Raw genomic sequence first — 18,158 nt, forward strand, 5'->3', positions numbered from 1 at the left:
GTGCGTTTTTTGAAGGGTGTTAAGTTGCTGCGTCCACCTCAGTGACGGATGGTGCCTCCATGGGATTTGAAGCTAGTTTTGGATGCTTTGATCAGGCCTCCGTTTGTGCCACTGGTATCGGCATCTTGTAAGGATTTATCTTTAAAGACGGTCTTGTTGGTGGCGATTACTTCAGCACGGAGTGTTTCAGAGCTTTAGGCTTTGTCTTGTAGGGAACCATTTTTGTCCTTTCTGAGGGAAAGGTTTCGTTGCGGACGGTGCTTTCCTTTTTTGCCCAAGGTGGTTTCCGAGTTCCATGTTAATCAGGTCATCTCTCTGCCAGTGTTGGGTGATATGGCTGGAGATTCGGAGCAGCGTGGTATTGCCAAGCTGGATGTCAGGAGAGTTTTGAGTTGTTATCTCTCTGGAACTCAGGACTTCAGAGCCTCTGACCGTTTGTTCGTTCTTCATGGAGGGCCAAAGAAGGGTGCAGCGGCTCCTAAGGTGACCATAGCACGGTGGTTGAAGGAGGCGGTTGCATCTGCTTACTTGGTGAAGAGTCCTGTGGTGCCTAGGGGCTGGTCTGCTCATTCCACTAGGGGAATGGCAGCCTCGTGGGCGGAGAATAGTATGATTTCTCTGTTAGATATTTGTTGGGCTGTGGTTTGGTTTTCGTTGCATTCCTTTGTGAAGCATTATAGGATTCCTGTGCATGCAAAGGACGAGGTGCGCTTTGGGGCAGCAGTTTTGACCTCTGGCCTTAGTAGGTCCCTCCCGTAAGTTAGTTACTGCTCTGGTACGTCCCACGCGTCTTGACCGGTCTGGAGGGTCGCTGAGGAAGGTGAAATTAGATCTTACCTGCTAATTTTCTTTCCTCTAGACCCTCCAGACCGGTCAAGAGCCCGCCCTGTCTGTATTGGAGGCCAGGAGGTGTGTTTGTTGGATAATTCTTGGCTGCTGTAGATTGTTGTTTCTCTAATTGCAGACTGTTTATTTCTGTTTTGTGATAGGAGTCCGGGACAGGTAGGGCTCTTCTTTGATAGTCCACCTGTAGAAGCCCAACTGTTTTATCAAAGGCAAAGGAACATGTTTCCGTAAGAGCAAGCGGAAGATGTTTCTTGTTTTTGCAGTTTACTGTGACCACGTACAGGGTTGCTAGTTGTTGTTAGTGTTTTTTTGTTTCTCTGCTTTGTCAGGGTTATACTGGCTAGTGGAGGTTCTGCACAGGTTATATATACAGGCTTCAAAAGCTTAGTGTTTTCTCAGTCTCCCTCTGCTGGTAGGAGGACATAACCCACGCGTCTTGACCGGTCTGGAGGGTCTAGAGGAAAGAAAATTAGCAGGTAAAATCTAATTTCACCATACATGTCAATAAACTAAAACAGAACATTCTAAAATATATTAAAAACAGTAAAAACAGAACAGATCAAATACACCAACCTTGTTGTATGAAATGCGTAATGTAGTATAAAAAGGTATTGTAGTCTGTAGATGGATCCAAGTAGACATGATATACCCAAAAAAACAAGGAGGAAAAAAGGTTGAGTTAAAATATGTTATATTTCCTAAATGTAAAACAGATAAACAGCATCAGGCAAAAGTATACATACCATATATGAAAAATGTATGTGTAGAAAAATGATTGTTAAAAGAAAAATGCAAGCATATGGCGAAAAGGTTACAAAGAACATCATGGAATGCAAAAATATGGTGTGAACAAAAAAAATAGAGTGCAATTTATTGAAATACATGAAATGAAATCCAGACTGCAAGTAACTTGATTCAATCAGAGTGGTTACTGGCAGGACCATGAAATCTATGGGGTTTATATTGAGAGAACCTTTTTTTTTCCTTATTGTGTAGTGTGGTGCAATAGTTATCTACAGCAATCATATTGAAACAAAGTTGAGCACGTTTCATTAATAACAAAAGATGTGCCCACTGGGTCTACTGTATACATACTTAGGGGCAGGTGGGCCTACCAGGTCATGATCCCTTTCCAATCCAGATCAAAAATTTAAAGTACAAACCTTTTAAAAGTGTGCTGCTTTTTTTTTTTCTTCTTTCTCCCTACTTCACAGTACTGTCTCATACCACTCCCCCTTTTTTCATGCTGTCTCTTCTCACTTGTTCTCACTTTCCCTCTTCTGCCCTTTTCTTCTTCCCCCCCCCCACCCCCCCACTTCTTTTCTTAATTCTTATCAATAGAAATCAAACAAAATAAAACATGGAAAAGAAAATAAGATACCTTTTTTATTGGACATAACTTAATACATTTCTTGATTAGCTTTCGAAGGTTGCCCTTCTTCGTCAGATCTTAATCCACTCTTCCGATCTCATGGTAAATATTGATCAAGCAAGAAAGACTTGTAAGCACTTCTGTATGATGTAAATACCTGAACCTTTATACCAATCCATATTAAAGATTAAAAGGTTTCTGGGCAGCTAGATATATCAGATGTGACTATTTTTATTTATTTATTTGTAGCATTTGTATCCCACATTTTCCCACCAATTTGCAGGCTATACCAATCTAATTCATTATTTACCACAATTGTTCCCTGAGGCTTGAAAACTCCCAGAATAGCCTAGATTATTATCCAGATTACATTCCTGAGGACTCATCTCCTGAGAGGAAGGAAATATCTACAAGAACATCCTCCAAATTATCTCCTAATCAAGATATTTCTTACCCCAGGGTTTGTTCAATGCATGTCCCAGGAGGCTTCTGTTTCCTTGCAACAGGAATCAGAATCAAGGTCTGATATTTTTAAAATTTTTAAATTGATAGAAACTCCAAAGACCACAGTGGCAGTCTCTATACATGGCTTATTGCATGCAACAGTTTTGTTTGTGGCAAACCTCAGTTACAATTCAACTTGTCTCCTGAAAGTTGAGTTTTAAATATAAAGTATATCGTTCTCATTTAAATGTGGTATTTGAATCAGCAGAGAAAAAGCTTGGCAATGTAGAGATTTTACCAAAACACCTCTTGGAAGGGATCCCAGATTTCTACCATTATTTATTTCTAGATCACTTGGGCAATACAGGGTTCTACAAAACCATGTTATCTGCAAGAATGGCATTACCAGTTATATGTGGTCAGTGTATGCATACTATCATTGGGGTTAGAGGGATTTTCCTCTAGTCTGTTCCTCCAAGCATAGTCTAAACTGGAAGCTATTTTATCCGAGGGGGATTTTGGGCCTTGAGGCTAGCACAAAAAGATCTTCAGTTCTTTTTAAGACTGGTCCATCAATATTTGCATTAGAGGTATTGGTGTCAAGGAACTATACTAAGCACTAAGAGTGCATCGACATTGGGAATTCATTAATCACACTCAGCATCAAGCAATGAACCTTAACTGATCATCACCTAAAGAAAAGGAAGTCTCGCCAGAGGTACTTGATGGCAAGCATGGAGCGGAGGCTCTGAATTATTGACCTCAATATGTTGTCAAGAGCATCCAGGTACTGGTGGCTGACTTACCCTTGAAGAAATTTTTGATAGATGTATTTTCAACTTCTTAGACATCATAGGGGTTGTGTTAGACTCCAAGGACCTGAGATCAGGCTTATACTCGGATGACTCAAGAGGACATGGTTTCACCTACTTCTCCTTATTCAGCATTGACATCAGCAGTCTTCAACGAGGAACTCGACAGGATTTGAGAGACTCCCTTAAATCTTTGCTCGATGTGATGCAGTGACTTTGATGATGCTAACTTGTATGATTCTGCAGCCATTCTTACAGATATATGCTATCCTTGGAGCTTTTTCATTGACTGAGGCCTCTGAGGGCATTTACTGTATGCCAGCCACATTGGTGTCCATCTCCAGTACATGGAGGGGAAAACTTCCTAGGTCATATGCTATCCCTGGAGCTGTTTCATTGACTGAGGCCTCTGAGGGCATTTACTGTATGTCAGCCACCTTGGTGTCCATCTCCAGTACATGGAGGGGAAACTTCCATAGGTCATAGGTCTAGATGCCCTCAGTCAAGGAATGAATCCACTGAACTGCTGGGATCTAGCCAGCCTCAGCCCCAGACTGCTTCTTTAGTGTAATATTCTGGGTACATTTATGACCATCTTAATATGAGCCTCCAATGTTTTTTGAGGAAAGAAGCTTCACTGACTTGCCATCATGTCCATTTATGAAAGTCCCCCATCTACCCACCCCAGGGGACCTGTCTGTCAATGATTTTATCAAGGAAATAGAGGGCAGCATTCCATTATGGTTTTAGATGGAGGATTATCCCAGAGCAAAAGAAATCAAATCTTCAAATTCCTTGACAGCTCCCCCAACCCAAGAAAGTTGTCGGCATCTGTTCACAGATATCTTAAGTATATACAGATAACGTGAGAGAAACCCCTCTGCACACAGTTAATGAGAAGGCAAACTATGTATGAAATACAGAAGGCTTCTGGATTTGAAATACGGCAGTTATTTTGTGTGTAAGTATGCTTATTGCTGCCCTGCCCCAGAGAGGGATGCTCAATTTTTGGATTCTCTGGAGAGGCAATGTATTTCAGAGCAGTATGTTCTCTTTCTGCATAGCTTCTTACTAGCTTTTAACATGCCAGATAATGATAGAAGTTTATAAAATCATAAGTGGAATGGAACAGGTGAATATGAATCAGTTGTTTTACTCTTTCAAAAAGTACAAAGATTAGAGGGAAAACCATTACGTTATTAAATAGTGCATTTAAAACAAATCTGAGAAAATAATTATGTACTGCGTGGGGAAGGAACCCTGGATTTCATGTCTGAAAAATGTGTTAAAAGCAATGTAGCTGGATTTAAGAAATGTTTGTACAAGCTCCTGGAAGGAAAGTCCTATAACCCATCATTAAAGGTAGACTTGGAAAATACTATTGCTTATCCCTGGGGTCATGCCAGGCACTTGTGACCTGGATTGGTCAATGTTTGGAGGCAGGATACTGGCCTTTTATGTTCCTATTGGGAGGGGGTTGCTTGTTTCTGATCTTCCAGTCTCAATCAAAATATGAAAGTGCTATGCTTACATAGGTCTACTGTTATCTCTCTTTCTCTTGTAAACAGTGTTCTCACATGCCATTTCCCCTTGTTCATGTTTTCTGTCTCCCTCCTCAGTCCTCCTTTTTGCCATCCCTCCCTTCTATACCAAGTGATCATGCTCTTGCCCTCTGTTGTTCATTGTTACGCCACTCCAGTCAAAGTGTTTGGCCAACTTGTAGCTCTACCATATTGAGCTGCATAGTATTTCTGCAGCTGTGTTTGCTGGTATTCTTTATGAAAACAGCTCTTAACTACAGTATCATTTTCTCAAAACTGTTGAGAGTCTTATAAAGCTATGAGCCCAACAGCTCAAGTCCACATAACAATCTCCAGTTACCATACAACCAACCTCTATAAAGTTGGACCTTTTAAATATAAAGTACAACCAACTCCTGGATTTAACAATATGCAGCTTTCACATACATATATGATGGTTGAATCAGTTAAAAAATAAATACCCCCCCCCCCCCTTCAAAAAAAAATTACAGGGGACTTTGATCCTGGGGAACTGGGTTCAATTCCTACTGCAGCTCCTTGTGACTCTGGGCAAGTCACTTAGCCCTCCATTGCCCCAGGTACAAATAAGTACCTGTATATGCTATGTAAACTGCTTTGAATGTAGTTGCAAAAACCACAGAACGACAGTATAGTCCCATTCCTTTTCCCTCTTTCCCTATACGTGGTGCAAATATGCATGCCCTGCTTCAAAAGATGCAAGGAATTTTCATCTAGTCTCCCTGCTCAGGTTCTATGCCAAAGAGAGGGGGGGGGGGGGGATATTCCCTGGTAGCCCAGTGGACTCAGCTCCCACCTTTAATGTGGAGCTAAAAGATTTTACAAGCCCCTCACCCCACCCCAAAGTCCTGCCCCTTCTGAGAATAAAGGCCACTAACACCATCACTTCCCTCCTCCAAACCATTGCAAGATTACAACTAAGGACGGGTTTGGCCTTCACTTTCATAAGTGGTGGATTTTGAGGATGGGGGGCCTTATAAAATTTTGGCCGTACATCAAGAGAGAGGTCATAGGGGATTACTGAGCCACCAGGAAGTATGGGCCTGGGGGACCTCTAAATCAGGCTGGAGGGCCCTTTGATTTTTAAGTTCCACTGTGTGAAGGGAGCCACTCTTTTTTTTTTTGTTGTTGTTGTTAAGGCTTAGGAAATGGGCCTGTGAAGCCATTTTATGTGCTTATTTTTTGGTTTTTGTATTAGTGAGCTGCTTTGTATAATTTTGCAACACAAGTAGTTCATTAATACAATATTTACATATCCTTTTGCATGAAATGTGCTTCATGTGAATGTGCAAAAATTAGTGCAGATGCCTGCGTTTTAGCATTTTTACTCATTTCTGGGTGTGTTGTATTTTTCTGTGCAAAGTGCAAGTCACTTTGCACTTTAGTACATAGGGACCTTAGTAGCAGCCCCCTTGACCTTAGATTAGAAACTTCCTTAAAAATAATTTAAAGCCAGTCTAAGAACCTACTACTTTGGGTTGGCATTTATGTACTGACCTCTATTCCATTCAGAAATCTTCACTGGCAAGAAGTTGGCCCACTTTTGTTCTCAGGGACTCTTATGGTACATAAAAACAGTAAACAAATAAGACAACTGCGATCACTCAATCTGAAGGATGCTTACACACACACTCATCTCAAATGCAGGCAGTATCTTTTCTTCACAACCATTATCAATACAAAGCCCTTCCATTCTAACTTTCCATAGCATACAGGGTGTTCATTAAGTGTCTCCAAATGTCTGATAGTCATGACAGTCACCATAAAAAATGACCTGCTTTTTTCATACGTTGATGATGACCTTCTAAAAACCTCATTCCTGGATCTGGCTGTCTTCCTAAGAGGGCGTTGCATCATCTTCAGTAACTCAGTAATATTTTTTGCAAACTAAAACTAATTAGACATTTGAGGGACCATCAGACTTTTGAACAGTTGAGTGTGGTCGTATGTATCTCACTTTGATTATTTTAATGGTTTTTCTGTGCGGACTGCCTAAACGTGTTTAAAAGACTTGAGAGATCACACAGAATGAGGTTGCTTGTGTCCTACTCAGTCTCTTTAGATTTGAACACATTACATCAGCACTGATATACTTACCTTGGCTCCCTGTTGAGTTTAGGGTACAATATAAAATATAAAGTGTGCTACTGTGCTGAGAGACAGGAAGGTACACGATCCTGAAGGAGCAGGTCACATAAGGACTTGGTTGCATTAGATTAGTTTTATGTTGTTTTTGCTTCTACTACCTGTGATTGGAACTTTTTTTTTTTTACAAAGTGTTAATAAATTGTCTTCAGTGATCACTTCTACTTTGCATTTGCATCAGCCAACAAGGTTGTTAAGATCTGCCTTGGCCAATGTTTTAGATATCCCTTCTTTTAAAGCAATCCATTTAGATAAGTACAGAAACTCAATTTTTTGTATGGTAGGCCCTAAGTTATGCCTAGCCATGTGAGAGCCTTGAGGACTCTTGTAGATTTTTTAAAAAGTCCATCTGTGTTGTTTCAACAGGTATTTAATCTTGTCTCATCCTGATTTTCTTGTGATGCTGTTGTCGGTTATTTGCAGACGATTCTATTAGGAAAAGGATTATAGAATATTATGTTTTATGTTATGTTTTGTCTGATTTTTAAAATGTGTATGTTTTATTGGAATTCACTTAGGATGTCTCCTTATAATTTTGAGCGCCATCTTGTTGCAGTAATGCAGAGGCAACTCACAGAAGTAAAGTGAGGTATTTAGACTGGATTCGTGTTTATGGAATTGTGATAGTGATTTCTGTTCGAGAGAAGTTATTGTATCTTTTGTTTGACAGTTGCACAGACCACAGACTGGCTGCGGTGAGAGTGAAGACGCTGTGCACTTATAAAAGATATGTTTTCTTGTACTGTGAAGTTTTTAAAAAATTTTAAAAAACTAACATTTCACATTGGGTGGTGGTTTTTTGAGCTGATGATGACAGCAAGCACTCTGTAAATTTATGGACTTGTGAACCTCATAAAGGAGTCTGTTGAGAGGCTTTTTCATCCACAATTATGTTATATCTAGGACCTATAATGAATTAAGCTAAATTTTCATTTCAGTTAATCCAATATCAGAGAAATTTTTGTTGTAATAGGAATTACTTGAGGAACCATGCCAGGGACAAGTAAAGTGTATTACTGTTTTCAGAGAAAGGAAAGTACACAGTGGTCCTGGAGAAGCAGGCCACTCAAGAACTTGGTTTCATTAGGTTAGTTTTATGTTCTTTTTGCTTTTACTACCTGTGAGTGGAACAGGATCCTGACCGACATCTAATATAATAAAACGCACCGTGAACGTTCTGAAGACAACGTTCTGAAGTCACTCAAACACTTTCTGAAGGGTTCGTGGATTCGTGGTGTGAAGCCACCCAGCCGTCTCTGCCCCGCCCTCGCGTCAAACGTCATGACGTTGAGGGCGGGGAAAAAAAACGGATCGCGAGGGCAGAAAAAAAAAACAAACAAACTGATCGCACCCATGCACGGTGCATTTTAGTATATTAGATTTACCTCCGTGGTGGCGGTTCCGGCAGCGCAGCGTCAGGGAAGGAGGCGGCGCTCCCGACGTCTCTAGCCTTCCCTTCGCTGTGTTCCGCCTTCTTCTGACGTCAATGATGACGTCAGAAGAAGGCGGAACACAGCGAAGGGAAGGCTAGACGTCGGGAACGCCGCCTCCTTCCCTGACGCTGCGCTGCCGGAACCGCCACCACGGAGGTAAATTAAAAAAAAAAAACAAAAGAAAAGGGATGTTGGGGGGATAGAAGAGGGTGGGCAGCAAAGTTGAACACTGGGAGCAGGAGGGCAGGGGGAAAATGACAGCATGGATGCGAAGGGGGGGGGAAGAAGAGGGCGGGCCAGGCTGGGACATGGGAGAGAGAGGAGCATGGATGTGAGGGGGGGTCATGGAAGGAAGAGAGGGGAATTGCAGGAAAAGGAAGAATGGAGGGGGCAGGGGACAGAGGAGCATGGATTGGGAGGGCATCTCTCAGAGAGAGAGGGAAATTGCTGGAAAGGGATGAATGGAGGGGGCAGGGGACAGAGGAGCATGGATGGGCATGGATTGGGAGGGCATCCCTCAGGGAGAGAGGGAAATTGCTGGAAAGGGATGAATGGAGGGGGCAGGGGACAGAGGAGCATGGATGGGCATGGATTGGGAGGGCAGGGCTCAGGCAGAGAGGGGAATTGCTGGATAGGGATGAATGGAGGGGACAGATGGGCATGCATGGATATGGATTGCAGGGCAGGGCTCAGGGAGAGAGGGGAATTGCTGAATAGGGATGAATGGAGGGGGCAGATGACAGAGGAGCATGGATGGGCATGGATTGGGAGGGCAGGGCTCAAGGAGAGGGGAATTGCTGGATAGGGATGAATGGAGGGGACAGATGGGCATGGATGGATATGGATTGCAGGGCAGACCTCAGGGAGAGAGGGGAATTGCTGAATAGGGATGAATGGAGGGGGCAGGTGACAGAGGAGCATGGATGGGCATGGATTGGGAGGGCAGGGCTTAGGGAGAGAGGGGAATTGCTGGATAGGGATGAATGGAGGGGACAAATGGGCATGGATGGATATGGATTGCAGGGCAGGGCTCAGGGAGAGAGGGGAATTGCTGGATAGGGATGAATGGAGAGGGCAGGTGACAGAGGAGCATGGATGGGCATGGATTGGGAGGGCAGGGCTCAGGGAGAGAGGGGAATTGCTGGAAAAGGATGAATGGAGGGGGCAGGGGACAGATGGGCATGGATTGGGAGGGCAGGGCTCACACTCTCTCTCATATACAATGTCTTTCTGACTCTCACTCTCACACACTCTGTATCACATTCACTCTCTATGTGCCACACAGTCACTCACACACTCGCTTGGTCTCATACACTCACTCTCACAGAGAATCTGTGTCTCACACACACACTCTCTCACAAACACACTCACACCCAGACTCACTCTCTCTCTCTCTCATACACACACACTCACACTTTCACTCTGTCTCTCACACAGTCACTCTCACAAACACTCTCCCAAACATACACACTCCGAGGAAAACCTTGCTAGCGCCCGTTTCATTTGTGTCAGAAACGGGCCTTTTTTACTAGTCTTTAATAAATGTTATTTTTCATGTCTACAGCTACTGTGTGGTTCTGCCTGCCTTGGTCTACGGGCCTGCCCTCCTTCATGTTACCACACGCTGATATTCAAAAAATATTGTAAATGTAGCACTAATGTATTTCAATGAAATATCTAATTTTCAACCTAATAGCTAATTTTCAATCTTTCTGTTTTGTGATTCTTAAATTCTTCTTCCTGTTCTCTGGTTTGTTTTGGGTTTTTTTTTAACCTTATCTCTCCTCCTAGTACCTTGTTTATTCTTCTTTCTCTTCTTGTCATGAGGGTTGCTGCACCAATTTTTCCATAGTTGTTGTTGGATTTTAGGGGCTTTTTTTCAAAGGAGCATTAAGTGCTAACACGTTTGCCAAATCAGCAAACAATTGACTACCACCTGCCAAAGGTTGAGAGTGGGCATTCCTGCCCTAACCAGTTAGCTCGTCTACATTACTGTATGGTGTTGACATGCAGGAGTACTTACCACCTACAAAATAGGTGTCAGTAAGTGCTCCTACAAGCATTTTAAAAAATGGCCATGCTCTAATGGCAACATAAGCGCATGGCCATTAATGGGAAAAACAAAAATTGGAGGGTTTATGGCCATGATAAAAATGGTTTTAGCGTGTAAGAAAGACCTGTATAAGGGCACACTAAGGCTTTTTTTTTTTTTACCACAGCTTAGTAAAAGGACCCATTAGTAAGCTTCTCCCAGCAACCTTCAGTCTCACTGCTCCTTCCTGCCCTGGAGATTTTTTCTACCTTCTTTCCCTCTGCTCATCTTTATTCTCCCTTATTCTTCCTTCCTTGTCTTTTTGGATTTGGATTTACATTTTCCAGATCTATGCTCAAGGTTAGAAATTCAGATGCATAAGCTTATTTCACGGTCTTAAATTGTGCCTAAGACCATGAAGGGTGAGGTGATGTGCCCAAGGCCACAGGGTGTCAGGTGAAATAAGCATGACTTGAATCCTGGCTTTGTTGTTTTGAAATTTTTTCTTTCAACCACTAAGTTACTCCTGTACTTCCTTTCCCTCTTTCTCTGATTCAAGTCTTTTCTCCTGCATTTAGTTTCTCTTTCTGTCTCAGTAACCAGCAGTAGTTGTTTTCTCCTGTAGTCTGCATGGTGTAGGGCTGCAGCTTTTCTTACAGCCTTGTATGCACTTATTCTGGTGGTAATGTAATCTGCCACCTGTTTCTTCAGTGTTGTGGGTTGCCGATTCCTGTCCTGGTTGGTGAGGTCCTTGAAGCCTGACCCTGTGGTAGCAAAAGCTTGTTGAGTGATGGAACTGGAGAAAGAGATAGTGGAAAGAACACAGAGATCACACGGCCTACGGGGTGGATAGAATAAAAAAAACAAGGAATGAGAACTGGATCAGGCTCTTCAAAAACAGACTCAGGATGCCGAAATAGAATTATAGATGTGTATTTGAGTCGACTCGACATGGTACCATGTTTCAGCACATGCGTGCCTGCCTCAGGAGTCCTGATGCATGTATTTGATAATCACATTTATCGTTGATGCATCTTGTGAACAGAACAGGAGCTGGTCTTTAGAAAGACCCTTGGTGAAAGAAACAGTTGTTGAGTAGCATGTTTTTTGGGGGAACACAGTACATGCGAATTCAGTTTTTTGTCTGTTCCAGATATGGATAAAGAGGATGCACTTATCTGCTTTGAAGAACATATCAGAGCTTTGGAAAAAGAAGAGGAAGATGAAAAACAGAAAGGTATACTCAGGGAAAGGCGGCGACAACGTAAAAACAGAGAGTCTTTCCAGGTTGGTGAAACTGTTAAAAATTCATCTTACAAATAAAAATGAGCAATGCTAAATTCTTCTGTAGTGGATATTGAACAGTTCAGTGTTATTTTCAGTACAGCTTTACAACCATTGACACTAAATATGAAACGTGAAGCAGTAATGAAGTGTTCCAATTTAATTGTATTCATCTTGAACTGTTAAAGTACCGCCTCATTTACAGCAAAACCGTAGCCATTCTGTGCATTTGGCATTCTTGTCAAGTATTTTAATCTGGAATTGTAAAATAAATGTTTACAGTCACATACTACTGTTGAAGTAGAAGAGCCATGACACCATGGGAGTAAAGTGATGAGGGGTTAGAAGTAGTGCCAGGGGAATTAAAAAGAAACTACACTGGAGGGAAAGGGAACAGGAGAGAGAGAGTACCTTGGAGGTAGGGGGACAGTGTCTAAAAGGGAAGGAAAATGAGCTAGTGTTGGGAGACAGGGGAAGAGTGAGGGTTCCTGGATCAGGTTGTTCAAGGTGTTAAATTATTGGGGGGGGGGGGCACTACAAATGTTTTGTGGATTATTGCTATTTGTATAATCAAGTTTCTAATTTCAAATACAAAATAAGAGGTTGGTTTTTTTTTAATACATGTAAACATCATTGAAAAAAAAAAGTTCTCTTTCTTTGGAGGAGATGCTGGTAGGTACAGCAGAAAGGGGTCTTCTAGGCCAGATAGCCTCCTTTACCTTCCCTTCTCAGAAGGCTCATCCACTGATGGGTGCAAAAAGATGTTTAAGGGAATGATGATTTAGTGGGTTGGAAGGCACATTGAAATGTCAAACCTATTTGGGTTTTGTTTTTGTGTGTGTGTGTGTGTGTGTGTGTGACCCCCCCCCCCCCCCCCCCCCCAATAGCTGCTGCATGACAGCATCATCGTTAGACTTAGAACTTAACATTCTGGGGTAACTGCCTCATTTAATGGTTAGAACTCTAGGGAAGGTTATCTTTGGTTAACTGGGATTTCATGGCTAAGAGATTTTAACAGTAATTGATCTTCGAGCATTGAATCGAACCAAAATAAAGTTTAGTACAAATCCTTTGTTTAGGGGTCTGTTTACTAAGCATTTTTTTTGTGATTTTCATATTGTCACTGTTGTTTAGTTACACAAATATGCATATTAATTCATGGTATAATGCCTCTTATTTTGATCGTTTTGAATTTTTGAAAAAATTGCCTAGCTAAATTTTATTAATACTGAAAATGCTAACATGATATATTCTAGTATACCTTTTCCTCAGTTGATGAAATGCTTTGGTAGATTTATAAATGGAATTTTATTATTCTGAAACTTTTTAAACAATTTTGTCAAATTTGAAATTGGTTCTGTGTTCTGATTTTTGCTCCTGCTTTTCTGTGAAGACATGATAAATCACTTAGGGCCCTGTTTACTAAGCCATGCTATATGCGCACTAGCATTTTAGCGCGCGCTAATGCTAGAAACACCTAGGTGGATCTTTTCACCACTCATATCAACAACAAGGTCCCTCAATTCTGCTTCAGGCTCAGATCACACAGCACACTAGCATCCGCATTCCTTTCTCCTTCACCTAGGGGAAGGTTTTCTGTATGCATATCCTCTGATACCTGTCATAGAGAAGACTTTGCTGAAACTCAGTCAAGATCAGAGAACGTTCTGGCCAAGACGGATCTGGTTTCCTCTCCTTCCGGAGTTGTCTTCTGAGGAGCCATGGATATTGGAGTGTTTTCCAGCCCTAGAATGAAGGGTCCCTTCTGCCTCCCAACCTCCAGACCCTGGCCCTCACAGTCTGGATGTTGAAAGTGTAGAATTTCAGTCCTTGACTTTGCCTGAAGGTATTTCCAAAATCTTGCTTCCAGGAAAGATTCCAGTAAGCGGTGTTATTCTTTTAAATGGAGAAGGTTTGCCATCTGGTGTGATTACGAGGCCCTAGATCCTTTATCTTGCCCTACACCAAAACTGTTTGAATACTTCTTGCACCTGTTTGAGTCCGGTTTAACAAAACAACTCTCAGAGAGTACATCTCAGTGCAATCAGTGCTTACCATTTTTGTGTAGAGGGTTTGCCCATGTCTGTACAGCCTCTAATGGTCTGATTCATGAGAGGTTTGATATTGTCAAAGCCCCTGGTGAAACCTCCTACTGTGTCATGGGATCTCCACGTCATTTTAACCCAGCTGATGAGAGCCCCTTTTGAGCTACTTAACTTTCCAGATCAAAGACTTCAGATGACAAGAGTCATGTTTTTGGTGCCAGACATTTCAGCTTGCAGAGTCAGTGGGCCTCAGACCCTAGTAGCTGATCCACCTTACACGAAGTTTCATCACAACAGATTAGTTTATTTCACACACCCTAAGTTTCTTCCTAAGGTAGTTTCAGAGTTCCATCTTAATCAGTTGTTCTACCAATATTTTTCCCAAAGCCACATGCCCATCCTGGTGAAAGAGTACTGCATACCTTAGACTGCAGGTGAGCCTTAGCCTTCTATCTGGAGCACAACAAAGCCACCTAGCTTTTTGTTTCTTTTGACCCAAACACACTATTTCCAGTTGGCTAGCACATTGCATCTCCTTCACTTATGGCCAGGCTGGGCTGACTCTAGAGGGTCATGTCAAGGCTTATAATGTCAGAGCCATGGTTACGTTGGTAGCCCACTTGAGGTTTGCAAGGATGTAATGTGGTCTTTGGTCCACACGTTCACATCTCGCTACTGCCTTGAACAGATACCTGACATGACTGCCAGTATTGTCAGACAGTACTGTTGAATTTAGTGTCTAGAATCCAACTCCACCTTCCTAGGCTTAGTTTTGTTCTGTTCCAGGCTGCACCTTCACAACTAGATTGTATATAGTTTAAAGTTGATTGACTTCAAAGCCTCAACATTTCAATTCCCTATTGTCCTAGCATTGTTGTTTTCAGTGAGCCTGGTAGATAGGGATTCCCAGATGTGAAAACACTCTCTTAGGTTTCAGTTTTCAAGTTTACCTCATTTATTGTATTTGTTTATTCTTGGTTATTTTTTACTATTGTTGTGCTATTAACAAAATTGTAAGTTTTATGTTAAACTGTACCTGCTGTACACCGCCTTGGGTGAATCTCTTCATAAAGGCAGTTAATAAATCCCAATAATAAATAATGGCCTGCTTGTCCTCAGAGAAAGCAGTTACTCACCTGTAACAGGTGTTTCTCAGAGGGCAGCAGGTCAAATATTCTTACATACCTCCTACCTTCCCTAGGAGTTGCATTCCTTCAGTTACAATATTCTATTGAGGAACCTTCACTTGTGTATTGTACAGGAATGCATCCCACACATGCACGGTGGGAGGTTGCAAGAATTTTCTGCTTGCTGTATATGCTAGGTAGTGTGCACACTGGGCTCCGTCAGATGACGCCACCCAGATGTGAGAATACTTGGCCTGCTGTCCTCGGAGAATACCTACTACAGGTGAGTAGCTTTGCTATTTTGGAGGACAAATAATTTTATCTAACTTTTAATATGGGTGGTAAATCATAAATTTGCTTCCCAGTCTACAACAGTTGTCCAGATTAAACTTAAACCTAGCTGCCATCCAATTCTGAACTCCATTTAAACTTCATAGAATTTTCAGAAGCACTTGGTTGCAACCATGAGTACTCTTATAAACGAGGATCATCAGATAACAGTTTTCAAATTAGCTTCATTAATTTAAAAAGAGATTTTCAACTTCTTGATTTTAGAGGTGAATAAATTACCAACTGATACAATCTAGAGACCCATTTCTTACGCTAAAGCAGTAACAATTGTTTAAGTCATCTATTTACAATCCAAAATAGGTTTTTCACACTGTTGGTGCTATTAATAATGCTATTTAAATAATAACTTAAAAAAAAAACCTTTGATATTTACTACTTTATTTTTTGTATTTCTGTTTCTAACAATCGTGAGCATCTTCAGCACCGTTCACTTGAGTTTTAAGGTTATTCATGAACCAAAAGAGAAAATGTATTTCATATCTTACTTTCATGAAATGGAACCATTTTATCCAGTGAAAAATCATCTATTCCAGTATTTAACCAATCAATAACATTGATTCAAAAATATTTACTGAGAAGATTATATTGAAGAGAGAAATTGGTGAGAGATTGTTTCATCACTATTGGAAATTAAAAGTATATTTGTCTAAGGTCTGTTTGAACTTAAGTAGAAGAGGTTTTATAGACAACTTGTTCATCGGTATCCAGTTGGCTTCTCCTATGTGGACAGTAAACATTCAACCAGATATAATTGCCCTTCTTAGCAACTGTGACCAGCAAACTTTCAGAACCATCTTGGGTACACTAAATTCCTCTTAGTGCAGTGAGCTAATTCTTGTAGTGCCATCCACCAACTCTCTTGCCAATCCTGGAGAATGTATACGAGAGTAACCTAATGGACAAAAGATCAGTGAAACAAGGCCGTTTTCCAACAGACACATAGTTGTAATTACTGTAAAGGATGCTTCTATCAGGTTTTGACTCAGGAGAGTGGAGACTTGCCTTTCTAAACCGTGTTTTCTATAATGATGCCAATAAAAGTTAAGCTGGAACTGTATGCTTTAAAATATTTGAAAGTAATTGTTATATAGAAACATTGTGTGGGCTCATAAGCTAATGAGCGACTTACCCATATATACTCGAATATAAATCCATCCAAATATAAACGGATAACATTTTCCCCCCAAAAGGGGGGGAAAATGTTAATTAGGATATAAACCAATTGGTTTATATTCAAGTAGTCCTCTCTCTTTCCTTCCCATCGTTCCCTCCCTCTCCTGAGGTGTCCTACCCAAAAATCTCAGTTAATATTTCAAGTATATACAGTATATGAATGACATTCTGTGAAGATGTTGAAAATTTGATATTGATTTGCTGTTTTCAGTGACAAACACTTGAATTGACTTACCTCTCCATCTTATATTTTTCAGATATTTTTGGATGAGCTACATGAACATGGACAGCTGCATTCTATGTCATCATGGATGGAATTATATCCAACCATAAGTTCAGACATCAGATTTAGTAACATGCTTGGTCAACCAGGTAAGCTTTTTAATTATTTCCCAGATATACAATATTAGTTGCATTTATTAAAATACTGTAATGTTTTGTAAGGTTTCTTTTTAATATTTTTTGTTTTGTTTAATAGGGTCAACAGCTCTTGATCTTTTCAAGTTTTATGTTGAAGATCTGAAGGCACGATATCATGATGAAAAAAAGATAATTAAAGATATTTTGAGGGTGAGAAGCTAATTTCTTGGATTATTTTTTATAAACTTAGACGTTTAGACATCTAATTGGAAGAAAAATGTTACAATAGCTTCAAAGTAATATGTTAATTGTTTTACAGGACAAAGGATTTATTGTTGAAATTAATACTACTTTTGAAGACTTTGTTATGGTTATCAGCTCTACCAAACGAGCAACAACCTTAGATGCTGGAAATATCAAACTGGCTTTCAACAGTGTAAGTCAAAACTATTGTTCAAACTTTGTCAGGAAATTGTTTTCTATATTTTGGAAAAATCTTAGTTTTAGTTTTATTTTACTTGTTTTTACACCTTCAAATTGAAAGTATTACTGATAGGGGCCACAGTAAGAATGTAGCTCATCTTTTGTCTGTACCAATTACAAAAATCTCATACTGATGGTATGGTTTCTCTTTTATAATCTTATTCTACGGGGGGGGGGGGGAGTGCTAGAGGGAAAATAGCAGAATATGTTCGCACTCGTGCATTACACCAATGATCTCTAATGTTTTTCATACCTCACAGTAACACTATCTGCTTTTGTCTCACCTAGATTGTAAACCACACTGAAAGGGGATATTAGCAGTATACAAGAATTGAATTGAACATTGGTCATCTTAGTTATCTTAGTTATCAAAGTAGTGAAGAAAATTAGCCTTTAGGGGGAGAGAGATGACCTGAAACAAGAGAGAGTCAAAATAAACTGATTTAAATGAAAGCAAAAGTTAACATTTTCTTACACATTTTCACATACACTGTAAGCACTCATGGAGTCAGAATGGAAGTACAGTGGTGGAAATAAGTATTTGATCCCTTGCTGATTTTGTAAGTTTGCCCACTGACAAAGACATGAGCAGCCCATAATTGAAGGGTAGGTTATTGGTAACAGTGAGAGATAGCACATCACAAATTAAATCCGGAAAATCACATTGTGGAAAGTATATGAATTTATTTGCA

At 40.7% G+C, this 18,158-nt stretch overlaps 1 protein-coding gene across 2 annotated transcripts in view; it reads left to right on the top strand.

Moving 5' to 3' along the window:
• The window catches only part of PRPF40A (pre-mRNA processing factor 40 homolog A), a 202,727-nt gene that overhangs the window by 136,276 nt on the left and 48,293 nt on the right, over positions 1-18,158 (top strand). For both annotated transcript variants that reach the window (XM_030210472.1, XM_030210473.1), the window contains exons 17-20: positions 11,797-11,930; positions 16,881-16,995; positions 17,102-17,193; positions 17,303-17,419. In XM_030210472.1, the coding sequence (XP_030066332.1) occupies positions 11,797-11,930; positions 16,881-16,995; positions 17,102-17,193; positions 17,303-17,419 (458 nt within the window). The remainder of the gene's footprint in view (positions 1-11,796; positions 11,931-16,880; positions 16,996-17,101; positions 17,194-17,302; positions 17,420-18,158) is intronic.

Source organism: Microcaecilia unicolor, chromosome 7, assembly GCF_901765095.1.
Source record: "Microcaecilia unicolor chromosome 7, aMicUni1.1, whole genome shotgun sequence".
Classification (NCBI taxonomy): Eukaryota; Metazoa; Chordata; class Amphibia; order Gymnophiona; family Siphonopidae; genus Microcaecilia; species Microcaecilia unicolor.